The 27,389-nt window shown below is 30.7% G+C and overlaps 4 protein-coding genes and 1 non-coding gene across 5 annotated transcripts; 1 reads left to right on the forward strand and 4 right to left on the reverse strand.

The window, feature by feature from the left end:
* Positions 1–8,886: 8,886 nt before the first annotated feature.
* LOC124915487 (probable indole-3-pyruvate monooxygenase YUCCA9) lies at positions 8,887–10,152 on the reverse strand. The gene has a single exon (XM_047456209.1). The coding sequence runs from the start codon at positions 10,150–10,152 to the stop codon at positions 8,887–8,889; it is 1,266 nt and encodes a 421-aa protein (XP_047312165.1).
* A 3,940-nt stretch (positions 10,153–14,092) lies between these two features.
* Positions 14,093–15,743, reverse strand: LOC124915048 (monothiol glutaredoxin-S10-like). The gene is made up of 5 exons (XM_047455697.1): positions 15,325–15,743; positions 15,146–15,219; positions 14,555–14,629; positions 14,386–14,412; positions 14,093–14,299 (listed from the first exon to the last, which is right to left on the reverse strand). The coding sequence occupies exons 1-5, from the start codon at positions 15,636–15,638 to the stop codon at positions 14,220–14,222; spliced, it is 570 nt and encodes a 189-aa protein (XP_047311653.1). The 5' UTR covers positions 15,639–15,743; the 3' UTR covers positions 14,093–14,219.
* A 1,438-nt stretch (positions 15,744–17,181) lies between these two features.
* Positions 17,182–17,255, forward strand: TRNAV-AAC. The gene has a single exon. It is a non-coding gene; the product is annotated as a tRNA-Val (tRNA).
* A 527-nt stretch (positions 17,256–17,782) lies between these two features.
* On the reverse strand, positions 17,783–19,191 carry LOC124915241 (probable indole-3-pyruvate monooxygenase YUCCA9). The gene has a single exon (XM_047455923.1). The coding sequence runs from the start codon at positions 19,132–19,134 to the stop codon at positions 17,878–17,880; it is 1,257 nt and encodes a 418-aa protein (XP_047311879.1). The 5' UTR covers positions 19,135–19,191; the 3' UTR covers positions 17,783–17,877.
* A 6,017-nt stretch (positions 19,192–25,208) lies between these two features.
* On the reverse strand, positions 25,209–26,829 carry LOC124915150 (probable indole-3-pyruvate monooxygenase YUCCA9). Its single transcript, XM_047455815.1, has one exon. It carries the CDS (start codon positions 26,738–26,740, stop codon positions 25,484–25,486), a length of 1,257 nt encoding a protein of 418 aa, XP_047311771.1. The 5' UTR covers positions 26,741–26,829; the 3' UTR covers positions 25,209–25,483.
* Between the last annotated feature and the right edge of the window lie 560 nt (positions 26,830–27,389).

Here is a 27,389-nt window from a genome sequence, read left to right on the forward strand (position 1 = left end):
GAAAGAAAGAGAGTTTTAATCACAATTCACAACTACTTTATCATGAAGAATAATTATGTCCGTTTGGAAATAAGAAATTATTAATATATAATTTAATATGTAACTACTTCTATATAATAATTAAATAATGGAAATATATATTACTCAATCATTTTATTTAAAAGCTGACATGCTTTGTTTTTTACTTTTTTTTTTTTATTTAATAGGATCAACATTTATCTTCTCCAATAATATTATGAAATCAATTTAATTAAAAAACATTAACATCACCTAGCTATCATATCAATGGCGGTGAAGGACAAAATGGGTAAAAACTTTTACAAATGGGAAAAGAAAAGTATATTTTTTTACTCCATATATTATTAAAGTAATAAATAAAAAGATTTAGATATTGGTATCCACATAACGTGAAAGTAAAAAAAAAAAATCAGGAATATGATTTCCCGCCATATTTTGTGTTAAGACAGTTGACCTCCTTAATCAAGTAATTAGGCCTTGTTTGGTTTTTATATTGGAGTTCAATAGTTGGTTTAAATTGTTGTATTTATTTTAATAGTTTCTATGTTACAGGAAAATTCAAACAAAAATCTAATAAATAGATTAATTAATAAGAAAAAAATTAATTTCTGGCTGGACGCGGTATTGATGAACAAAAGGAAGATGAAGTAACGCAATCGCCCAGAAGTTTCGCGTTTAATTATAAAAAATAAAAATAAAAATGGTACTCACATTCTCTAACATTAATCGTAGCCGTTGAAATGATGACATATATATTAAAGATGTTGACGTCAAACGACAAATATTACTATTTATTATCGGCCTCTCGTGGAACGTTGGGACCCACGCAACAAGCAACCACCTTAATATAGAAAAAGATGTACACATCTTTCTACTAACTTATATTAATATAAACATTAATTCTCTAAAAACTTATAATTTAATAAATGAGAAATTAATAAACTTAAATTAATTCATATTTAAAAGTTTTTAAAAATTATAAATTAAGTGTAGACTTTGAGTTATTCATTAAAGATTTCTGCCTGATTAATTATCTCAATTCATTTGTCATTGTTCTACGATTTTGTCGATTGCTTTATATGATCAAGTTTAGATCTTATTGTTCGCTTTGTTCTAATTTTTTCCTCAGTTATTAGATATTAAAATAATAAAAGTTTAAACACATCTTCTTGTTTGGTCAACTCTTTTAAAATATTATTTTCTTTGTGTCTTTTTATTATGCAATGTGTGGTAAGATTTTTATTTATAGGAATTCATTAATAACTTATTGACCATATCTTCCTGATTTTGTTGAAGAAATAGTAAAATGTCATGACGCATCAATTTGAATTTGCTGCAGTAAAATTATTCTTATGGTTTATATCATTAATAACTTATTGACCATATGAAAAAATTGAAGTTTTAACGGTGATAATGACAAATTTAATTGTTTCCATTTCAATGGGAGTATACATCATCAAATTTGAGTAATTTATTTTTGCTATGACTGTAATGGGTGAGAATGAAATGATTATATTTTAAATAAAAAATTCTATTATTATTATTTTTTAAATAATATTATATTTATCACTTGTATTTATATAGTTGTACAATTTGAGATTTTATATATATAATAATAAAAAAAATGTTATAAAAAAAACTAACCATGCAACAAAGTTATTAACAATATTTTAAGAAAAACTTATGCAGATAACAAGTTTTTTAAGTATAGTTAACAATTCATTTAAAATTTCAATCAATTGTACATTTTCAAATTTTCATATAAATTATCTCGATTTATTTTTATTTTATTAAGTTAACACGACCTCGATACATTTAAACTGTTTTTAGGAAAATCGAAATTAAAATATGTTGTTTATTTATTTTTACTGTCTTAACGAGTTTTTTATTATTTCCTCGTTTTTAAGGTTGACATCAAACTCTTTTATATTTTCGTTCCTTCAAAATTTATAAATAAATGTTACAAACAAATTTGTTTAGTATTATTATTGTTATTTTAATATATAAAGATTACATGATTAAAGTAATGACTTTCATTTTTATTTAAGATATTCAATAAGTTGAAAAAAATAATAATAAATATTATAACTTATTTAAAATAATAAATTATTCACAGTTAAAACAAATAAGCTAAATGATTTAGTACTCTATCTAAAAATGATAATAATTGAACAAAAAGTAACATTAATATATATTTAAAGATAGAGACTAAAATGATTTGAAATAAGAGCAATGACAGATAAACATTGAATGCAATGCCCTAGCTAGCTATTTAGCACTAATAAATAAATATGGTTGTCTAAAAAACAAATATAATATATTGTAAGGGATTGGGTTAGGAAGACCTAACCCATGTGAGTTATTTTGTCTTTCAAATTGATATATATGAAAGAGAGACCAAACAAAAAGTAAAAGGTGGTTGATTATCCATAAAAGGCAAGCATATACTATTTGATTGACAACTTAAACCAACCACATATTATACAGTCTTAACATCAATTTCATTCGTACTTATATCTTTTTAATTGCTTGGTTTTTTTATATTTCATTCACAATTAGTCTAAAATCTAAATATTTGAAACCAATTTATATTTAAAGTGAATTATATAAATAATAACATATTTATCTTTAAACCGATAAAATATAATTATATTTTTCAATCTAGTTAAAAAGAAATTATATTTAAAAATCACCCCACAACCAGCAGAACTGATCCTATAATGAATATTTGTAAACCAAACCGATTCTAATTAATTTGAAATACTAATTTGAATTAGATATTTCGGTTTGATTAAAACCAGATTAAATTGAGTTCGGATTTAATTAAATTTGAATTGGAGTAAAATGATCTAAATTATCTAAACAAAAATATATTTTCATTTTTTCACTAGCGCATAATCCACTACAATATTTGTTTTTCCTACATTTTTTCATGAGCAACTACGTAAACAAACAAAATTTTCTTTCATAATAACTATCAAATTTTATGAAAAAGTAAATTAATAGTTATTGTTAGACAAATAAATAATAGAGTTATTGATTATAATATCTTATAATTATTATAAATAAATATATATTTTTAACTATTATGAATGGTATTATTAAATTTTTTAAAATTTAACAATATTTTTTTTCCTTGAATCAATTGGTTTATAAAAAAAGTGTTAAATTGGGTTATCTAAACTATATATACTCTTTAATATAGATCACAAATCAGTTTTATCTAATTGTTCACCCTACCACGAGTTTTCCTTACTTTTAAAGAAAATGTTAGGTATAGAAACATATATATACAGCTACATGTTTGAGCTTGTGTTATTTGATATTTTTATAATGTATTTACAAATAATAATATTTTATGGAAGAGTTTTTTTTTATGTTATTGGAGCAAAATTATTAAAATATTTTTATATTTATTTTTTTATATAAAAAAATTAAGAATATTTTAATCCATAAACTAAGTATTTTATTATTGAAAATATGAGGATATGGTTTTTATGCCAATACTTAATCCGTTGAGTTTTATAACGACACTTTGAACACGCTTATTTTTTTTGTTTTTTTTTTTTCGTTAAACTTACACTACTATTATTATATCATATTATATTAACTTTTTAAAAGCTAATTCAATAAAAAAAACACTTCAAATTTACATGTATAATAAAAAAACAATTTTTTTATTTGAATTTTGATTAATATAATAAAACTTAAAGAATATTTATGATTCTTATATCTATAAATATTTAGTTTAAAAGTAATAGAATAGCAGAATTATCATCGATCCATACCTGACTCGTTCACCATTTCAAACAAAATATCAACCCCAACCCTTTTTACATCATTATTTTAGAAAAGAAAAAAAAAATCTGTACATAATTATTAACTTTTTTTTAGGACAAATTAATGAATGGTGTCTCATTTGCAAAAGAATAATTAAAATTATAAAAGACACAATTTGTTATAAAGTTTATCTCAACTAAATTACCATAATGCACACTTTTATATATACCTTTTCTGTAACTATAATTTATTTACACAAATATAGTTACTACAACATCATTTCAGTTGTGATATTTAGAGTGCATGACAATCTAAGTTAAAACCTCGGATTTTAAATTAAGTCTTTTTTACATTTGAACTGTGGTGAGAGTAAACACACTTTTATACACAATAATATTTATATAACTTTTAATTATAGTCTTAGATTATATAATATTAAATTAAATTTAAAAAAAAATATTTTTTATTAAAGAAACAAAAACAGACCCACACATAAACGTGTTATATATACAAGAGGGGACATAGGGGTAAAAACATCCAAGAAGAGCAGATTTCCTGATAAGAACGTGTCGACCTTGGCATGCATATATATATATCATCTAATATAATGTTTTGTTTTAAAATAAATATATAACAAAAGTCCAGTCATTTTTAAGTTTTGTAGGATAATTAATCATGTAGATGAAATTGAATGGAGATATTTAGGACACGAAAATGGTTGGCCATGAATAATTTGTCCACACGAGGAATGAAAGCGATGTTTTTTTGTTTCTAGATAGATAGATAAATAATAGATCCGCTTCCAAGGATCACATATATTATATATTTATCAAAAGAAAAAGAAAAAGAAAAAGTCTCTTTCATGTCATCTATCTGGTTTCTATTTTTATTTATATCTAATTAATTAATTAAGCAAACGTTATTACGAGTTTAAGAAAATCTATCCATCTCCAAATTTATCTTGTAAATAAAATTAGTTGTAATATTCTTCTATTTTTGGGAAAAGGGACATAATTTGGATATGATTTGTGTAATAATTATTGGAATCCAAGAAAAGAAAATAAGATAAGAAAGATGATATGGACATGTCTTTATGGACATGTCTTTGTGAGAGACAATTAGGAATAACAGTAAAATGTCCCTATGACCTCACCGTTTTCTTAAATGTTTTTATTTATTTGTAACTACATACATACATAGATAATGCCGGCCAGCTCATCAACATAGACAGTTATTTATTTATTATTTATTTATTTATTATTTGAATTATGATCCAAATTAAATAATATATATTTTGAATTGGGAAGAATGTCAATTTTATTACTGAATTATAATGGAATATTTACGTATATCACTGAACTAATTTTTGTTCGCTCATACCACTGAAATTGATATTAATATTCATTTATGTCACTACTCCACCAAACCTCTAACCCCGTTAAATTTCTGTTAAATTAGACGACAGATGAAATTAACATGTCATATTTTTTAATTAATATATTGACATGTCATATTTTTTAATTAATATATATTATATATATTTTTATTTATTTAAAAATTTAAATAATAAAACATTTACAAAGTCATTAATAATTTCCTTCTTCTGGCATAATTAATTAAACCCACCATTCTTGTTTATTTAATTAATACCTTTGAAAATGTAAATTAAGTTTTATTTCTAAAAATTATGAATAAAAATAAAAATATAATATATATTATTTTTTTAAAAAATAACATATTAATCACACGTGTCATCATCTAACGGAAAACTTAACGGAATTGGATGTTTTTGTCCAGCAGTGACATAGATGAACATTAAACTCAACTATAGTGGTATGAACGAACAAAAATTAGTTCAGTGATATACGTGAATATTTCATTATAGTTCAATGATAAAATTGACATTCTTCCCACCACGAATCATACGTGGTGCCAGCTAGGAGAGAGAAAAACCAAAAAAAATAAATTATAATTCACCAATAAGGTTTCATATTTATGCATTTCTTTCTATCTCTAAAACGTCTTCGGCGTCATTTATTTTTCTTCTTCGACTGTATTTATTTCTCTTCTCCGACTGCATTTATTTCTCTTCTCCGACTGCATTTATTTCTCCCCTGAAACTTCTCCATGGTATCCTTTTTAAGAATCTAGATTATTTGTTTTTATAGATCTAGGGTTTAGATTTTACAGATGATATAGGATTTAGATTTTACAGATCTATTTATTTACAGATCTAAAGGTTTATGGATTTATTTCAGAACTGTTTGACCTTTCAGAAAACCGAAGCACCGAACTTGAACAACATAGTAGATGAAGAACTAAACCTGAACAAATTCACCCATGTTGAACCCGAAAGGTACCCGATTGCCCGATTCATATAAAAAATGTACATTTCAATGTGTCAAAATGTCCCAAAACCTACCATTTCTGGACTTGAAATTTGGTTTCATAACCAAAGAGAGTCGTTTCGAGACCAGAAAGTTTGGTTTAGAGACCCTAAAGGGTCATTTCGGGTCCCAAAATCATACTTTCGGGTCCCAAAAATGTCTTTCTTGTCCTAAAACCACTCCGAAAGGGTTTTTTCTTGTCCTAAAAGGGTGGTTTCGGGACAAGAGGAGTTAGTTTCGGGACTCGAAATGGGTGCTTTAGGGACCCGAAATGTGTGGTTTCGGGACACATTATGAATGTTTATTGCCCTGAAACCACTCTCTTTCTGGAATGATAGGGTGTTTTCGGGTCCTAAAACCACTCTGAAAGGCCGAAAGGGTGGTTTCGGAACAAGAAAGGGTCATTCATTGTCCCGAAATGGATAGTTTTGGGACAAGAAAAGGTTCTTCCTTGTCCCGAAATTGGTGGTTCGGGACAAGAAATGATCATTCATTGTCCCAAAATGGGTGGTTTAGAGACAAGAAAGGGTTCTTCCTTGTCCCGAAATGAGTGGTTTCAGGACAAGAAAGGGTCCTTCCTTGTCCCAAAATGGGTGGTTTCGAGACAAGAAAGGGTCATTTTTTGTCCCAAAATGAGTGATTTAGGGACAAGGAGGGGTCATTCCTTGTCCCGAAATGGGTGGTTTCGGGACAAGAAAGGGTCGTTTCGGGACCCGAAAGAGTTGTTTATGGACTTATTTCTTACGATTGCACTTAATTTTTGCAGTCACATTCCTAGTGTTGGAACGACATTTTCCTCTGAAGAACAACTTCTTGAATTCTACACATCATATGCCCATTTAACTGGATTTGACATTACCAAGTTAGGGAGCAAAAATGTAGGTGGTAAGAGGAAATACTTCAGCATTGGTTGTGCCAAGTGTTTTATGAAAGAATCGAAGGCCAAAAATAAGTTTCATCAGCCTAGACCAATAACGAAGACAAATTATAAAACAAAGATTAATGTTGTTATTCAAAATGAAGGGGAATATGTGATAACAAATATTTCTCTTGAGCACAACCATACATTAAGTCTTAAGAGGATACGTCATGTTAGATTCTACAAAGTAATAATAGACGGAAATGTAAAAAGTAAATTGGATACAAACGATGAAGCTGGAATAACTGTGGCCAAAATATTTCAATAACGATGAGAAATGAAAAGAAGAAAGAGAGAGAAGAAGAAAAAGGGGGAAACTGAAACGTTTTTTTTTTATTTTTTATTTTTTTATTTTTTTATTTTATTTTTCTCTCCTAGCTGGCAAGGCCACGTAGGATTCGTGGCCTTGTTTTCGCTGACCATTCGTTGAAAATATTATTTCTCTTTTTATAATTTTTCCTTTACGATAAGAATGAGATGAATCAACAATTAATTAATCACAGGCAGCGGCATAATTCTTTGTATGCATGTGTGAAAGTGTCACAAGGTTTGTATCTTGCTTGGACTCAATTAGATCTAATTATAATTTTGTTTCTTTCTTTTTCTAAAGATAATGTATAATTAATATGGGTATAAGAGTTGTTTCAGTTAAAAGTGTATGTTTTGTCATATATATAAAAAATGAGACAAAAATGTGGATAACATGGGGTTATCCACATACCTCGCAAACACCTAGCCGCAATAAATTACCACATGACGAGCTCAAACCTAAAACCTCTCAAAGAAACTGGAGATATCCCGCACTTGTTCATCTTCAAAATAGTCATATAAAATAAGGTTGTAATCATATCTTAAGAGAAGATTTGCTTATACTAAGTTCATCTTCAAATTACCATATGGTTTATTCTAACAAAACAATAAAATTGCACCAAACAATTAAATTTACAAAAATCTCTTCAGCTCATTTACTAAATATAAACCCTTGGCAACAATTGATTCAGTGGATGAATAAGACAACTCTATAAGCAAACCTTTTGTTTTTTTACAGAGAATCTTAAGCAATTTGTGGAAGAAGAATCTTTGAATTTTTAAGTTATTTTAAGAATTTTTATTTAAAATTTAACCATCAATTCATCTATTTAATCATATTTTTATTATTAAAATATAAAAATTATTATTTATTATCCTAAAGAAGAAGAGAGGAAAAAATATAACGTGTTTTTGTATTTTAACCTCAATAAACTAATAATTTTTAAAATTTTATCATACCAAAAAAAACGCTTTCAAACAAGTTTTTAGTGTCTTTTTATTTTTATTTTTTTTTATTCATGATTTTCCCGTCTTTTAGTAAATAACATTTTGGCTGCGAATATATATTATATTTTTTTGGGAGACTATAACTCAACCTCAACTAGTGCTATCAGATTATATATTTTTTATTTTATTATTTTTGTAACACATAAATTAATGTTCATAAATCAAATAAATTTGTTATTTCAATTATAAGTTACAGAAAGAGATAAACATGAAAAAAATATAATAGTTGTGAAAAGATGGTAGCTTATTCTAGAAAAAAGTTGTACAATAAAATTATAATGTATTGGTACTAAACTACTAGCTAGCTATGTTTACAAAGGAAAATGAATGAATAAATAAATAAATATTTTTTTTCTTTTTTCTTTTTAGTGTTTAAAAAATCACTACTGTAGTTGTATTGTATATTTTGTATGTGAAGAAGAAGAAAAAATAAAAAATAAAAGAATGAGTGTGTTTTAATTTTGATTAGAATTGTGAAATGCATCTTCTAAGTCGAGGAGCTTTCTGTTTCATCTGCTGCAAATCTTCTGTCCATACTTTGCCAATGTCTTGAGAGATCTTCAATGCATCTATGGATACACCAGCCAGACCCTTTCTTGTGAACCCAACTGCATAAAGACCCGCCTTTCCTTTCCACCCATTTGGGAACGGTGTGTTTGGGAATCCGTCTTTTTTGAAAAACTCTGTTTCGTGAAGCCAGTATGGCACGTTGCTACGGTACCCAGTTGCAAGAACAACCGCATCGATGTCTAACGTCTGACCGTCGACCAGATCCACGGCTCCCGATGAAAACCTTTTGATTCCTGGAACAACCTTAACTTCTCCGGATCTGATCTTCTCCAGGGCGCCAATGTCTAGGACGGGCGTCTTCCCGTTGGCGTTCTGCTTCAGCTCTAAGGGACCCATTTTTGGCCTCTTGAGCCCGTATTTCTCCATGTTTCCAAATATGATCCACGAAAACAGAAGCACGATCTTGTCCACTAGCCACAGAGGCAACCACGCCAGCATCAGGGTGGCCAACTCTATGGTCGATCTTCCCAATATTTCCCTTGGCAATACGTGAACAGAGCTGCGAACCACCATCGACGGCTCTGCATTGTGGTTGCAGAGATCGAGAGAGACTTCCATTCCTGAGTTTCCGCAACCCACAACGAGTACTTTCTTCCCTGAAAATCTCTCGCCGGATTTATACTGAGATGCGTGTAGGACTTCGCCCTTAAATTCCTTCAAACCGTCAATCTCCGGCACAACGCACTCTGCATTCTCACCGGTGGCCACCACCAGCCACTGACAGATGTACTCCACCTCGGAGCCGTCGAAATTGGAGACGCTCTTGACGCGCCATAGACGGCAGGCGTCGTCGTACTTAGCAGACTGAACGGACTCGTTGAATTGCGGTTTGATATCGAACTTGTTTGCGTAGGATTCGAGGTAATCGATGAACTGTTTCTTGGTGGGGTATTCCGGGAAGTGATCGGGAAATGGGTGTTTGGGGAGTTGGCAGAATTGTTTAGGGAGATGAAGCTTAAGGCGATCATAAGTCCTCTTTTGCCATAAAGAAGCTATACAATCAGCTCTTTCAACAACCACAAAAGGGACCCCCTGTTCCCTAAGGCAGGCACCGACGGCAAGGCCTGAAGGGCCGGCACCGACAATAACCGGACCGTTAACCAAAACGCAGCGGCGGCGGGAGAAGAGATGATCGTTTTCTTTTCCAGAAAAACTAAACATTTTGGATCACTGCTTTTAAATTTAGATACTAATTAGTTAGAGGTAGAACAATTTCAATTGTTTGAGTGATAGAATTTAGAAATGATTGATAAGAAAGAGAGTTTAAGGTAGTGCCCTTTAAATATGGAGAACCGGAAATAACATGCATGCGAAATGTTTTGATAAAATAATAATATTATTTAGTGCGCTCTCACTTGGAGTCAAATTTGCACGGACAATAAGGCCTCGTTTGATCTGTTTTCAAGTTACTATCATTTTAAGTTTTTACCTATCAAATCATTCAGTTGATTGTTTTTATATTTCAAATGTCATGCAATTACAATTTCAATCTAAAGGGGGTGAAACTGAAAATTAATAAAATTATACACTTTAGTTTTATTATAATTATTATTAGGTTAAATATTTCATCAAACAAATAATTAATAATAAATTTCTTATTCTAAATCCAATAATCAAACATAACCTTAACTAATTTAGTATTTATTGCAAAGAGAGGGAGGTGCATAAATAAATGAATAAAACTTTGTTTGATTTTCTTTTAATGCAGAGAGTGAGAGGTGCATAAATTAAAGTTTTTTTTTATGCACCTTGTGCAAATAATAATAATAATAATAATAAATAAAACTTTGTCTCATCTTCTTGAAATGTATAATTAATATTATGCCAAAAAGGTTAGTCCGATTAGGTACTCACGCGTTGGGAGAAAAAGTGGAGTCAAAACTAGGCTTTAATTTAACCTCTTCGATTTAATTTGTTTTTAATTATATATATATTAATATAGAAACAATTTTTTCTTAACAATAACAAAATAAGAATTTGAAAATTTGATTAAAATTCATGAAGTTTGATGAAGAGAACAAAATATTAATTTTATTGAAACTCAAACATGATAGATTGTGGAACATCATTCTAAACCCATCTCAAATATATATATATATATATATATATATATATATATATATATATATATATATATATATATATATATATATATATATAATAGTTATTTGGATGACACTAATTTTTGTTATGCATACCTTTATTTATTGAATATAATATTCAATTCACACATTGTGTATAGAGCTTTAAATAAGATTAATTTTTGACTGAAACCTCGATCATGGAAGATTACACTAGTCATCGGTCAATATATGCTTGTTTTGAACAACTAATTTTATTTTTCTTCCGAAAACCTTAAAAGCCATTTGTAACCCTAACACAAATACTTCTGAATAAATCATTAAATCACTCCATTCATAATAAGATGAGTCAAATATAATATTGAATTGTAATTGTAAAATAGTCTAAGTAACTTTCTTTGAATTAGTTTTACATTTGATTAAATTAATACTTATATATTTAACTACTTGAGCTCTTTCAATTAAAAATCAACTTTTAGTTTTATTGAAGGGTATAGTTTTATAATGGCACACTAAGAAGGCTTACCAAAATTACATAAACGGACATGAAAAACAGATTAATTAATAATATTCAACTAGTAGGTAAACTAAATTCTAATGAATTAGCTAGATAATTCCATATATAGTAAGTAGGTCATGAATGAAGGATTAGTTAGGTATTTTAAAAAAAAAAAAGTTTTAAAATAACTTTTATTAAAAAAAAGCGTAAAATGCGTCCAAAAATTACAACGTAAGAAATTTAAATGTCAATAAGGTCAAAATTTTATCATCCCGTACAAGCCCATGATGAAATAATTTTTTTAGATTAAAACGAACGCGTATAACATTAATCATTTGAGACACTCATGCTCATAACTTATTCTTTCGAAAACTTTTCTATTTTTTTTCCAAATAGTCAACAACATGAGGCGAATTGGTTTCCAGTCGATCACGATGTTGTTACTAGAACTTTATTCAATCAATTTGACCCAAAAGTGGACGATTTTTGTTGGTGTATCCATTAAAAATGAAGTAGATTCTGCACAAGAGTCCACATGCTCTTAGCAAGGTCACAATTGAAAAGAATATAATTAATGAATTCTTCATTTTTCAAATAAATGTTGCATCTGCTAACAAGATGAAATCTTTCTTTTTCAGTTTGTTATATGTCAAAACTCTTCCATTGATAGATTCTCAACCAAAAAACGAGATATTTGATGGAATTTTTGATTTCTACACCTCTTTCCAAGGAAACCAAGATGAAGTCATTTGGAGAGACGCATGATAAATGTAGCTAATTTTAAAATTGGGAGAGCTGATTAGAGAAAATTTGTTGTTAGTCTCTAGGTCAATCGAAACATGGGTAATAGCATCTATGAGGAGGGTATGTCTACCGTCCTCTTCGATGTAAAATCATCTATTTAAAGAAAATTTTCAAACAATTTGATTAGATATGAGACGAAAATAGTCTACCACTTTAACATGTTTTTTATTAGAGATCTCAAAAACGTCCCAATAAGAGTATGACAACTTTCCACTTGGGTGGCATAGATCATTCCAGAAATCGGTTTTCTTACCATTACTCACCGTAAAAATGAGAAGGGTGGAGCATCTCTTATGTTTTAATGATTTGGCCACATAGGCTTCTACCCATAAACTTTCTCTTAAAGAGATACATCAATTTGTTATCTTCAAGTCCGTACTTGCCGATGACTGTTTTCTTCTAGAGACTTGCGTTGTCGTTGAGAAATCTCTACCACTATTTATAGATGAGCAAAGTGTTGAAAATGGAGAAGTCCTTGATTACGAGTCTGCTGTCAACAACGTCAAACTTTGTTGTGTCCTACCTCACCAAATGAGTGGTTTTAGAAGAGTTGGAAATTCCCTAAAGAAAATTCTTAATGATTATGTCAATTTTGCTGGTCACCGATGTAGGGTTATGGAAGAGTGACATAATGAATGTTGAGACAATGAGAATGGAGTTTTTAATGAGGACTAATTAATTTACCACATTTAGAGAGAAATTTGCTTTTCCAAAGAGCAACATGATTCTCATTTTCAGAATGATAAGATTCCAAATCTCTTCACAATTGAATCACAATTGAATTTAGCGTGGAGAGGCTCTCGAAGCCAAGATACTTCGATGGGAGAGAACCTATTCTAAACCTCAGAATGCTGGGTGTTAGGACCGATGAAAAACAGTTCATATTTTTCTATAAGGATGATTTGGAAACGCAGGAAGATGAAGTGGAAATGTAGGGGAGAAGGACGAGCAAGTCTTTCACACAAGGACTTCCCAAGCGGTCTTTACCGTCTTATTACAAAACTTAATTGCGCCCAAAAAAGGGCAGTGGAAGAAATCGGTTTTGGATCTTTTTGTCCTTGAAATTGTCGAAATGCCCATAAGATTTAGGATACTATGTTGTAAATAATTTCAACTGTCAGAGGTGCTTGTTGATGCTTCATGGCGGGGCACTGAATATGTTGCATTCCTTCGTGCCTGGCGAAAGAGATGGAACATAAATGTGGATTTTGGTGCTCTATTTACGACTTCAAGGTAGATTTCGTTGTAACTTGTGTTTATGGTGTAGAGATTTATAAGGACAGGTCCGACATAATTGCAGAATGATTTGGAAACGCAGGAGGATGAAGTGGAAATGGAAGGGGAGGAGGTCTTTCACAGACCTCTCCGGCAGAATTAGACTAACCAATTATAAGTTTCAAATGGTAAAATATTCTAAGTAATTTTCTTTGGATTAGTTTCACAATTTATTAAATTAACTTATATACATTTAACTATTTGAGCTTATATAATTCAAAATTCAATGACAACATAACTTTCTAATTTTATAAACGCACCCTAAGTTAGTAGAGCTTTTATTGAAGGACATAGTACAATAATTAAGAAGGTTTACCAAAATTACATAAACGAACAAGAAAAATAGGTTAATTAATAATATTCAACAAGTAGGGAAACTAAAATATTCTAATTAATTAGCTAGATAATTCCATATATATAATTGGATTTGGAACATTAAGTAAGTAGGTGAATGAATTATTTATTAGTTAGCCATGAATTATTTATTTTTACTGAAAACTGAGAATCAATTGATAAGCCATGAATAACAAATATTCTATCCTTAAACTAGGGGTCGAGATGCATGCAGGTTAGCTCTGCGACGAATTCTTGGCGCAAACGTCTAACAGTAATGCCTGAAGTTCCCCTTTATGATACAACTTGACCGTGTCTGCATTCAAACCAAAGATATGAACAATGCAAATCAACTCTACTAGGAAAAAAGAAAAAAAAGCAAGAAGTGTGAAAACAGGGTACCTGTACAACCGCCAATATGCTTGCCTCCTGTAAAGAAGAAGAATTTAGGTTCTGTTTTGGAGACATTGGTTTCATTTCATATGAAATTGGGCAAACAAGTAGATATTTAATTACCTAACCCATAATAAACTTGACAAGAACCTAATTTGATATACAACTAACTTCTTACCAACAAATACATTAGGGACGGTATGTTGTCCAGTTATCCTTAGTAGCATTTTCTGCAATTGTGGTCCTTGGGCTCCTAGACAGATTCAAAAGCATTGGAAAAAGGTTTTCTGTTATGTAAAGATGCGGCGAATTGCAAATTCACACAATACAATCTAGAATGAAAGAGACAAACAACATAAGAAATGGAAAATTAAGAAAAGAAAAGAAACTTCCATAAAAAAATCAGCAGAATTCTTCTGCAGTATTCAAGTGACTTAAAAAGGATCAAGCACCCATAATTCTATGTTCTTCAAATGAGAAGGCATCAAAGAGAAAAGGAAAGAAACATAAAGACATAACAATAGCACCCACAATGATAAACTAAGGAAATTGCTTTTCAAACACCAGGAATAGGAAGGAGATTGAAAAACCCACAATCAGTAAATCAATGTCAAAGGAGAAGGGGCTTTTGGTTCAATTCCATACGCAATTGACAGTTCTGATAAGCTATCAGTCATTGTTATTTCAGGAATACAAGTACATAGACTAAAATTATGTATACTATCGAAAACCAGATTCAATAATATATAAGCAGAAGAAGAAAACTTACCAAGTTCGTCCAATTCTATGACAAGTGGCTCGATGCCAAGCCGTCTGAATAATGTCTTGACCTCGGATGAGTACCTTGATTATAACGAATTCGACAACAGAACAATGAATATATATATATCTCAAAAGGAAATCACGTCAAGACACGAAATTGACAAGGAGCAATATCAAAACACTTACGAACACCATGATTTAGAGTAGACAACGACGGGATTATCGTCAACCGTCTTCTTCACGGTTTCCTTCAATCGCGAACCAAAAGTAGCAGCCATGGATGTGATCCTGAAGGATGGTAACTTTCTATCTCCCTCCTGAAGTCTGAGCCTCGAGTTTCTGCAGGAGGAGGAGGACAGGACGAATTGATCTCTGCTGTCGCAACGGCTCGGGAGGAGAGAAACAGTACTCTGAGAGAGATGGGATCGGACGGCGGAGGAGGAGGAGGAAGAAGGTGAGATGAGGACGACGGTCATCGGAAGAATCGACGATCCTGCCATCGACGATCGATCCCCGCCAGCCAAGCTGCAGCAGTGAATGAAGAACAACTCTCTTCTTCCGTCTTCCTTCACAGCTTCTCGTTGGTCTTAAATTTACTTCACATATCCATCATATTAAAATTATTTATGTGGGAATTAATAAATTCATATATATAAGTTCCTACATTTTTTATAATAAAACTATTTTTGTGACCCTAGATAAAAAAAACCTTATTAATTCATTATTGTTGGAATTATTTTGTCTAACTTTGCTCATATATTCAAGGCATAAATATAAAAAAATTCTCCAATGAAATAACATTTTACTTATTATCACCACAAATATTAATTTTAACATTAAACTATTATACATCTTTATATTATTTTAAAAGGAGTTAAAAAATAAAATTTACATAAAGACTGCTTAAATATCCAACTTTCTTGGCCAAATCTCAATCATTGCGGCCTTTGTCTTGTATTATAGTACAAACTTGTATAAAGAGTTGGTCATTTTGACAAAATAATGGATCTTCCTCAACTTACTCAAGTTTTATTATTTTATTGAAATGTAGAAAATTTATTAAGGTAAAAATTTATTTATACAGTAAGTTATGATTTACATTAGAAATTCAGATATTTAAAAGACATTAAATATGATAAAAGATAAATACGGACAACACTCAACATGTTAAGTGTAAACAAAACAACATATTAAGTATTCTACCGAATAAATCTGCAGATTCGACTGAAGTGCAATTTTGAAATGACTAAACTGTCACAAAAAAAAAAATGCACTGAAATTTGTGATAAATAATTTTAGAAAAATATGAGATTATAGAATCACTTGAGTTCTCTTCAATGGATATTTTCACAATTAGAGAAGGCAGCGAAAAATTGTAAACAAATTTATTCAAAATGGAAAATTTTGCTCTGATACCTTATAGAAAATTTAAGAGAGGGAAAATGTTATTTAGATAGTAAAGTTATAATTTACATGAAAAATCATAATATTTAAAAAACATTAAATGTGACAAAAGATAAAGACGGACAATACTCAACATGTTGAGTGTAAACAAAACAACATTTTTAGTGCAAGTAATTGCATAATTCTTCACCAAGATATCTATAACTTTATCTATAATATAAGACTTGAATGTAATATTTTTTTTATAAATATAGTTATAGCATTCAAATAAAAAGTAAAACTAAAATTTTGATTCAAAAATGTGATTGAAAATTTGACGATCATTGTAATAAAAAAAATTGTTTGATCACTTTTCACTTTACAAAAAAATAGAGAAAAAAGGCCCATTATTATCCAAAATATGCAAAGATCTTTTGGACCTGATGTTATGAATCATAATAGCCACTTTTCTTCAAGTTATTGGGTCTAATATAGCTTTCCTCTTCATATTTATAATTTATTCATTTGTAGTATTAAAATTAATTTCTGACTATTTCTAAAGTTAAATTCAACATTAAAAAAATAAAATGTCATTATTTAACAAAATTAAAACTGTAAATATAATGTCTTCAATAAATAAAAACATAACATAAATCAAAAGGTTTCGTGGTGTAGTTGGTTATCACGTCAGTCTAACACACTGAAGGTCTCCGGTTCGAACCCGGGCGAAGCCATGTTTTTATATTTTTTTTCCATGAATATTTGCATTCTCCCTGTGGGCCTAGTGAAAAATCGATGTGGTATGAATGCAACAGAGACATAGTAATGATTTAAAGTATAGCCTGCATGCATATTGAATAAATGGGCCCATTTTCCATTTCTATGGAGTTGATCCGCAACTTGTTCTATAGATAGTAATGTGAGCTTAAACAGTGTCCATGAAATATAATACATATTTGACTCCAGATAATCAATAATGGGACCTCATTTGAAATAGATATTCACAATTACCCAGATAACCCTTCTACCTACATAATACTTATTGTAACTTTGATAGACTATATACAACTATATATACATACTACTTTGAACTCATTTAAGAAATTGACAATTTTGAACCTTTTTATATATGAACAATGGAGAATATATTTAAGAAGGGGGATTCAAGAACTGTACAAAAGAAAGCCTCATCATCCTATTCCTATGGTGTGGTTACAAGAAATAATATTACAATAAGTAAAAAGAAAAACCCAAAACATTCCTCAAAATTTGGGTTCTTCAGGAGAGGGCTAGCTGATGGATCTGTCTCTACTCTTTTTTGAAATAGTAAAAAAAAAGAAAGATAAAAATGGGTGATTAGAACTGTGAGATGCATCTTCTATGGCGAGGGGCTTTCTGTTTCTTCTGCTGCAAATCTTCTGTCCATACTTTGCCAATGTCTTGAGAGATCTTCAATGCATCTATGGATACACCGGCCAGACCCTTTCTTGTGAACCCGACTGCATAAAGACCCGCCTTTCCTTTCCACCCATTTGGGAACGGGGTGTTTGGGAATCCGTCTTTTGTGAAAAACTCTGTTTCGTGAAGCCAGTATGGCACGTTGCTACGGTACCCAGTTGCAAGAACAACCGCATCGATGTCTAACGTCTGACCGTCGACCAGATCCACGGCTCCAGATGAAAACCTTGTGATTCCGGGTACAACCTTAATCTCTCCGGATCTAATCTTCTCCAATGCGCCGATGTCTAGAACAGGGGTCTTCCCCATAACGTTCTTCAGCTCCAAAGGCCCCATCTTTGGCCTCTTGAGACCGTATTTCTCCATGTTTCCTAACATCAACCATGAAAATAGAAGCATGAACTTGTCCACCAGCCACAGGGGTAACCAGGCCAGCATCAGAGTGGCTAACTCGAAGATGGATCTTCCGAATATTTCTCTTGGCATTACGTGAACAGAGCTGCGAACCACCATTGACGGCTCTGCATTGTGGTTACAGAGATCGAGAGAGACTTCCATTCCTGAGTTTCCGCAACCCACAACGAGTACTTTCTTCCCTGAAAATCTCTCGCCGGATTTATACTGAGATGCGTGGAGGACTTCACCGTTAAATTCCTTCAAACCGTCAATCTCCGGCACGACGCACTCTGCATTCTCTCCAGTGGCCACCACCAACCACTGACAAATGTACTCCACTTCGGAGCCGTCCAAATTGGAGACGCTCTTGACGCGCCATAAACGGCAGGCCTCGTCGTACTTAGCGGACTGAACTGACTCGTTGAATTGGGGTTTGATATCGAACTTGTTTGCGTAGGATTCGAGGTAATCGATGAACTGTTTCTTGGTGGGGTATTCCGGGAAGTGATCGGGAAATGGGTGTTTGGGGAGTTGGCAGAATTGTTTAGGGAGATGAAGCTTAAGACGATCATAAGTCCTTTTTTGCCATAGAGAAGCTATGCAATCAGCTCTTTCAACAACCACAAAAGGGACGCCCTGTTCCCTAAGGCAGGCACCGACGGCAAGGCCCGAAGGACCGGCGCCGACTATGACCGGACCGTTAACCCAAACGCAGCGGCGGGAGAATAAATCATCGTTGTTTCCGGTAAAAGTAAACATTTTTTTTTTCGGTTTCAATTAGAAGTAGTTTCTAATCTGTTTTGAGTGATAAGAAGTTTGAAATTGGAGGATTTGGAAAAGGGAAGAAGAGATGAGTGAGTTAGTGTTGGGATGGAGGAGGTGTTTAAATAGGAGAGATCGAGGAGCTGTGAAAGATGCATGTGAGGATGGGAGGGAAAGGGAAGAAAATTAATGTGATTCCCAAATCATAAGGCGAAGGCTGCGTTGGGTTACAATTAATCATTAAATGAATATGTGGGCGACTTTCTATTATTTATTTTTTCTTGGAGTGAGAAGATAATAGTGCTTATGTTTTTTTAATATTATTTATTTTTATGTATTTTTATTAGGGTTTTGATTATATAATAATAATAAAGTATTTTATATGATTATTAGTTTTAAATTTTAATACTGAGATTTGTGTAAAGTTACACCTTAAAATATGGCATGTATCTAATCTATTGACATCTGTCCCAAAGAATATTATTACACCCACAATTATATAATTAGTGATTAATTCATTATTTTATGTTTTATTTATTTATTTGTGAGATATTCTTCATCCTCCTATTGAAATTTAATTATTGTATATGCTTACGGATATTTCTATAATATAGTGTACAAGCATTCTGATATCTCATTTATTCTATTTAGATATACTATTTTAAATAATATATATATATTTATATATTATTTTTTAAATATATTTTATACAACAAATAATATATTAACCTTAACCTTATAATTATTTTTTAAAATGAATTAACCTTAAAATTATATATCAATTAAAAATATAATTATTAAAAACATTATTACTATTATATAATTATTTTAAATAAATAGTTAGGTAACTAATAATTAAAATTATAAGACAAAATATCCCAAATTATTATATATTTATTTATAAAAACAAATTATTATTTAATATATATATATATATATATATATATATTGCAATAATAAATAATACAATTATTCTATCATTTGTATAAATCTTAGATTGTAAAAAAGGTTATATATATATTTTTAAATGTATTATTACAAATTTTAAATAGAATATATGTATATATATTATTCTATATTTATTTATCTTTTCTTAAAAACTATGTAATGAAAAAAAAATCATAAATTATGATGTATTTTTTTTTCTATAAAATAAATTATTATTTGATAAAAATAAAATTACAATAATAATTTTTTATCTTGTAATTTATTTATGTATGTTAGTTATTGTTATAAAAAATAAAGAGAGAGTAGTTAGATTATTATTTTGTAAAAAACAATTGAACTTAAAATATTAATATAAAAACAAAATTATTAAAGAAGATTAAAGTTATAAAAAACTATAGATTAGGTATTATTTATTTAAATTTTAAATTTAATTAGATTATATTTTTTTTAAATCAATCTAATCATTATCATAAAATTTATAGAAAACTATCAATTATACTCAATAATACATTTGATTTTATTCTATTGTTTCTCTTCATTATCTTTCCCATGTTCTTAATATATAAATGTATGTCTATGACTTGATTACAAATAAAAATTGTGGGATAATAATAATACATCTGAATTAATTACAAGTAAAGTAGAATAATTATAATATAAGTTGAAGTATTTTCGTTTTATTATGGTCAGCATCACTGAAAAGAGGAGAAAAAAAAAAAGAAAATGAAAAGAGAAGAGAAGAGAAGAAGGAATATGGTGAAAATGATTAATCATGTAATCCTTAGGTGGACCCAAATGGGATGATTTTGAGAGAGAGAGAGATTGATGACTTGGACAATCACATTGTGCTCACGTGGAGTATGATGACTCAAGTTGCCCATGAAGCTGCATCAACCCTACTATATACTTAAATGGACCCCCTCCTCTTCTCTTCTATATATGCCCATACTCCCCCCACCACACCTATTTGCCACGTGTCATCCTACTCATCATTTTATCCAATTTATAATAAATATCTATCATTTTCCTATAGGGGTTAGCTAGCTTATAGACTATAGACTTATTATAACCTAGCTAACTTAGCTAGGATGATGGTCCATGTAATATTTTGTATGAGTTATAAGATATATTTTGTGGTGGTGGTGGTGTGAATGGATTAATAAATAATAATGTAGCACATATATGTATATATCCTTATTAGAACAGTTATATTTAAATAATAAAAATAGAAGGATATGGGGGGATAACTTTGAAAACCGCAAAATGATGAATTAAGTTTGAAGGGGATGAACATGAGATACCCACCACCAAAGTTTTACTTTAGTGGTTGAGAGAGTAGTCATCATCGGGAGTGAGAATTTGATGGGAAGTAGTTCGAGGAAAGCATGTGCATAAGAGAGTAAGAATATAAATAAATAAATATGGTCACATCTTTTGATGATGAATGATCGGTTTTAAGATGAACACCTAGCTTAATTAGCTAGCTAGGCATGCATCATGCATATGATTCACTACTTACAGTATGGCAGTATAAAGGGACAAGCATGCACTAAATTCCCAGCTAGCTAAGCTGCCTAGACCTGATCGATCTTCTTCTGATCATCAGCCTGGCAAGTAATTTAAATAATTAACAAAACATGGGGAAAAGGGTTTTTTGAAAGAATGATCCTTTTCCAACTATGGTCTACCCTACACTATTCAAGGCCAACCCTAATAAGGGTAATTATTGTATATATATACTGAGTTAAATTTTTAAATTTGGTTTTTTTTTTTCGAACTCTTCCAAGGGCAACATAACAAAATGGACAGGCAATCGAATATGGTGGTAAGGTAGAAAAGACTGACAAAACCCATGCATGGATGTGACTGATTGATAAATGTGCGGGCAAACTTTAATTAATTTGTTATATATCATCCGTCCACCAGCCAGCCTAGCTTGCACTCATCGATCATCATGCAAAAATCCACCTTTTTGCCTTCTTATTAATTATATGCCCACCACCTTCTTCATCTTCCTTCCTGCATTATTATCATATCTACAACTACTCTTTTTCTTCTTCTTAGGCACAAGAAACGAATAATATCGCACTTTTTTTTATTACTATATCCTAGCTAGCTATAAGCATGTATATTTACTTCTTCTTTTTATGTAAGAGAATAATGATCAACTTCATATGATAGATATAGGATGGATATACCACAGAAAAGAAGCACATTTAAATTTACTATTGACACAAAATTGAATTCATGGTAGATAATCCATATATTGTGACAAATAATTTAGTAACTAAGATAGTTTTAAGTGACAAGAGTTTTGTTTAAAGAATTTTTAGTTTTGAGTTTAATTTTCATTAAAAAAAAATATCTTAAATTGAATTTGAAGCATATAATAATGTAGCAATCTACAGAAGAAAATAAAACATTTAAAAATTCTCATATATATGTATATCAGATTGCTCATATCCATCATAATGCTAGCTGTGTCATATATTCAATAATTTATATAAATGAAAGTTTCAACTATTATTTCTTTTTTATTCTATATATATGTAATACCTTTTAAAAAAAATCAAATATAAATTATTTTATTTTTGAAAAAAAAACATACAATTAATTTGTTAATTACCTTAACGTGATTAATGGAAAAAAGATTTGTTTTTAAAATATTGTTTAGTTTGTCTTAAAAATTAAGGACTTAGTTATGTAAAGTATGAGATTAATATCCAAAGATGGAAATAAAAGAAAAGAAAACAAATATTAAAATCATTAATATATCGTCTCAAATCAATTAAGCTAATTAACAATCAATCTATTCATAATCATCGTCTCCTTTATCTAGCGACAAAAAAATGTAAATATCTTCAACTTCCTAAATGTTTTGAATTCGAGCTCCGTCGAGCGGTGATAATTAATCGCGAGCTGTGGAACCCAAACGTTCTTTGTAAAAAAAAGTGAAATTACTTTTTCTGATCAGCTAATTAATTCGTTTTATTATTAGTAATAAATTAAAGTAGTGGGAGCTGACTTTCAATTTGAATTAGATTTTGAAATATTACTCATTACATCTTGATCATCATTTAAATATTGGGATTCTTTCTTAAACAACACAAATATTGTTAGTGAAAATTCCTAATTAATTATATATAAGCACAAGAAATCATCAAAAAAGTAGTGGAAAATCTAAATTATAAATGCATCATGTATATATATACACACCACCGAATTGGAAAATTTGGAGTAGGGTATATATCTTTTTATAGTAGCTAGTTAGCTTCCTCTCACTTTCATTGGATCGATCGGTGCATACTTGTGCTATATATGTTGGCAAGCAAATTGAAGCATTTAATTAATTAGCAAAAACAATAAAGTATTAATATAGTATTTATTGCATTAGCCAAGAGGTGCTTAAATAAATGAAGAAAACTTTGATTCTTCTTCTTCAAATAATATATATTGAACTAGGGTTAGGATTAGGTACTCATCACGCGTTCATGAGGAGAAAAGTGGGGTCAAAACTAGATTATATATGAATGCCTTTTAATTTGTAATTAATTAAGTATATATATATATATGCCAACTTCAAAGTGTATGCCTTTTACTATAATAATTCATGAATCAACTTTATAGTACGATACTACTCTATATTTATTTTGTTTTTTTTAATAATATATATAACTAATTCGTTTAAATATATATATATATATATATATACCTTAACTTCTTCATATAATATTCTTCAATGCTTTCATACTAGGCATGTATATTTTTAATTGTGAACAAAACCCTTTTAATTTATTTATACTCACCACTTGTGTGCTCATATATATACTTTTTTCTTAATTAAAAAAAAAGTTAGCATGGGAAGATTTCACATTTATTATCCATTTTAATTTAAAGTGTTCTAAATAATAATCGAATTCGTGAGTTTGAGTATTTTAGACACCGATTCTTACAACTTAAGATATCATAGTGGGTTATAATTTTCTTTTTACATTTTAATCAACGTGCTAAAAATCCGTTATTATATTTTTAAATATTTTTTAAAAAATGTTATATATCTAATGTAGATAAAACATAAAGAAATAAGATAATTGAATCAAACATATATAATTTTGATATAAACCACTAGCTAGATCAACGTTAGGGTTGAAGTGGGCTAAAAAGAGTTTTTTATACGATGAAAAGGTAACATAATCTCTAATTTCCTAAATGTTTTCAATTTAATTGACTGCTTGATTATCTAATTTTCAAAAAAAAAGCAAATCGCACATTGATCCATCCATTTTGTTCATAATTTTTCTTTATTTTATTGATGTCTATCCCAAATTTTTTATTTGTCCACACCCCAATGCTATTCTCTGGATTCGTAACTGAGCTTGATGATTTTATTAATGTGTTGAGTTAATTCAAGAATTGTAATGTATGAAGTCATTTGAATGTCTAATAGAATTTGACAAGAGAAACAAAGAAATTAATTTGTTTGGGTTAACATAAAAAAAATTGATAAATTGAAAGAAACAAAATGTGCATTGATCCACCCGTCTTATTCCTATTTTTTCTTTATTTTCTTGATGTTCATCCCAAAAACGCTATTTTCTGGATTCGTAACTGAGGTAAATGATTTTACTAATGTGTTGAGTTAGATCAATACATTTTGAATTGTAATGTCATTTGAATGTCTAATAGAATTTTGGAAGACAGAATCAAAGTTTGGGTTAACATAAAAATAATTGATAGATCGATTGAAGGAGGCCAACAAGTCAAATAGTAATTACACCTTAAGCAAAGACCAAACTCATAAACATTCTATTGTTGGTCAATGCCATTGGAAATTAACATGTGTTTAGATTTGATTTGGAACAAACAATCTGTGAAAAATAAATTTAGAAAGAAAAAAAACAAATTAAAAAGGAGTGAGCTATTGTGGACCCATTAAGAACAATATCAGTCTCAAGTTTATAAGATTAGAAACGATAAATACATGATTCAAGTAATTTGTGAAATGATCATCCTAATTTGCAATGTTAGAGAAGTTAATGACAAGAAGAAGAGGGGTTATTCTTTGTTCGATTGTATGTGGAGACTAGTTAATAGTAAAGCTAAAACAGCATTTGTTAGAGAAAATGAAAGTATATTTATATATCATGGGTGAAAATGAACAAAAGGAACAAGGGAAAAAGAAAGCCTCTTCATCCTATGCATGCCTATATACGGTGTTGGTAAAAAAAAACTAGAAAAAGAAAAACCCTAAATATATCTCAAAATTAGGGTTCTTCAGGGAGAGGGCTCTACTCTTTTACAGCATTTTACTCACTACTTCTTTTTCCTACTTCTCTGTTGTTGTATGTATAGAAAAAAGAATTTAAAAATGGCTCATCTAATTTTGCATGATTTATAATTAGAACTGTGAGATGCATCTTCTATGGCGAGGAGCTTTCTGTTTCTTCTGCTGTAAATCTTCTTTCCAAACTTTGCCAATGTCTTGAGAGATCTTCAATGCATCTATGGATACACCAGCCAGACCCTTTCTTGTGAACCCAACTGCATAGAGACCCGCCTTTCCTTTCCACCCATTTGGGAACGGGGTGTTTGGGAATCCCTCTTTTGTGAAAAACTCTGTTTCGTGAAGCCAGTATGGCACGTTGCTACGGTACCCAGTTGCAAGAACGACCGCGTCGATGTCTAATGTCTGACCGTCGACCAGATCCACGGCTCCCGATGAAAACCTTGTGATTCCGGGAACAACCTTAATCTCTCCGGATCTAATCTTCTCCAATGCGCCGATGTCTAGAACAGGGGTTTTCCCCATAACGTTCTTCAACTCCAAAGGCCCCATTTTTGGCCTCTTGAGCCCGTATTTCTCCATGTTTCCTAACATCATCCATGAAAATAGAAGCATGAACTTGTCCACCAGCCACAGGGGTAACCAGGCCAGCATCAGGGTGGCTAACTCGAAGATGGATCTTCCGAATATTTCTCTTGGCATTACGTGAACAGAGCTGCGAACCACCATCGACGGCTCTGCATTGTGGTTACAGAGATCGAGAGAGACTTCCATTCCTGAATTGCCGCAACCCACAACGAGAACTTTCTTCCCTGAAAATCTCTCCCCGGATTTATACTGAGATGCGTGGAGGACTTCACCGTTAAATCCCTTCAAACCGTCAATCTCCGGCACGACGCACTCCGCATTCTCGCCGGTGGCCACCACCAACCACTGACAGATGTACTCCACCTCGGAGCCGTCGAAATTGGAGACGCTCTTGACGCGCCATAGACGGCAGGCCTCGTCGTACTTGGCGGACTGAACGGACTCGTTGAATTGGGGTTTGATATCGAACTTGTTTGCGTAGGATTCGAGGTAATCGATGAACTGTTTCTTGGTGGGGTATTCCGGGAAATGATCGGGAAATGGGTGTTTGGGGAGTTGGCAGAATTGTTTAGGGAGATGAAGCTTAAGGCGATCATAAGTCCTCTTTTGCCATAAAGAAGCTATACAATCAGCTCTTTCAACAACCACAAAAGGGACGCCCTGTTCCCTAAGGCAGGCACCGACGGCAAGACCGGAAGGGCCGGCGCCGACGATGACTGGACCGTTAACCCAAACGCAGCGGCGGGAGAAGAATTGATCATCGTTTCCGGGAAAACTAAACATTTTGGCTCTTTTTAAAATTAGTTGCTATTACAATTAGATGTAATCTGTGTTGTTTGAGAGATTTGGAAGAGAGAGTAATTTGTGTTGAAGGGAGATGTGGGGATGGATGTGTTTAAATAGAACCCCCAAGTAAAGATGCATGTGAGAGGATTGACTGATTAATTATTGGCGCCCCCAAATAATTATAGGGCCAATTAAGCTAACTGCCATTGCTTATTATTAATTAATTTATTATCATTAAAATAATCTTTCACATAGAAACTATTCATTTTCTTGGAAAGAGAACAATATAGTAAGTGGTTATGACTTATTTTACATGTTCTTACATTTTTCATTAGGATAACAATTAGCTATGCATGTCATGCAAGGGGAATGAGTGTTAATTGAATGTAAATAGGGCAAATAGGGCTACATTTCTAGTTGACATAGTTTAAATCATATTCTTTAAAAAAAAAAATTATGACATTTTTAAGATGATATATATTTAGTATATTGAAAATTCATATCTTTATAAAAAAATATATTAAAACTTTTATAAAATATAAAAAATAAATAAATATATATACGGTTAATTTTATATTTAATTGTGTTTATAGTGTTCGGATGAGATCGGGACGGAAACATAAATATCATCCTGCCCCATCTTGAT

This window comes from Impatiens glandulifera, chromosome 9 (genome assembly GCF_907164915.1).
Source record: "Impatiens glandulifera chromosome 9, dImpGla2.1, whole genome shotgun sequence".
NCBI classification, from domain to species: domain Eukaryota; kingdom Viridiplantae; phylum Streptophyta; class Magnoliopsida; order Ericales; family Balsaminaceae; genus Impatiens; species Impatiens glandulifera.

Excerpts from the sequence above, each read along its gene's own strand:
- LOC124915487 (XM_047456209.1), bottom strand. The coding sequence starts at position 10,152 with ATGTTTAGTTTTTCTGGAAAAGAAAACGATCATCTCTTCTCCCGCCGC.
- LOC124915048 (XM_047455697.1), bottom strand. The coding sequence starts at position 15,638 with ATGGCAGGATCGTCGATTCTTCCGATGACCGTCGTCCTCATCTCACCT. Across the intron at positions 14,630-15,145 it reads CATAGAATTGGACGAACTTG|GAGCCCAAGGACCACAATTG; the intron begins GTAAGTTTTCTT and ends GAATCTGTCTAG. Across the intron at positions 14,413-14,554 it reads CGTCCCTAATGTATTTGTTG|GAGGCAAGCATATTGGCGGT; the intron begins GTAAGAAGTTAG and ends TCTTCTTTACAG.
- LOC124915150 (XM_047455815.1), bottom strand. The coding sequence starts at position 26,740 with ATGTTTAGTTTTCCCGGAAACGATGATCAATTCTTCTCCCGCCGCTGC.
- LOC124915241 (XM_047455923.1), bottom strand. The coding sequence starts at position 19,134 with ATGTTTACTTTTACCGGAAACAACGATGATTTATTCTCCCGCCGCTGC.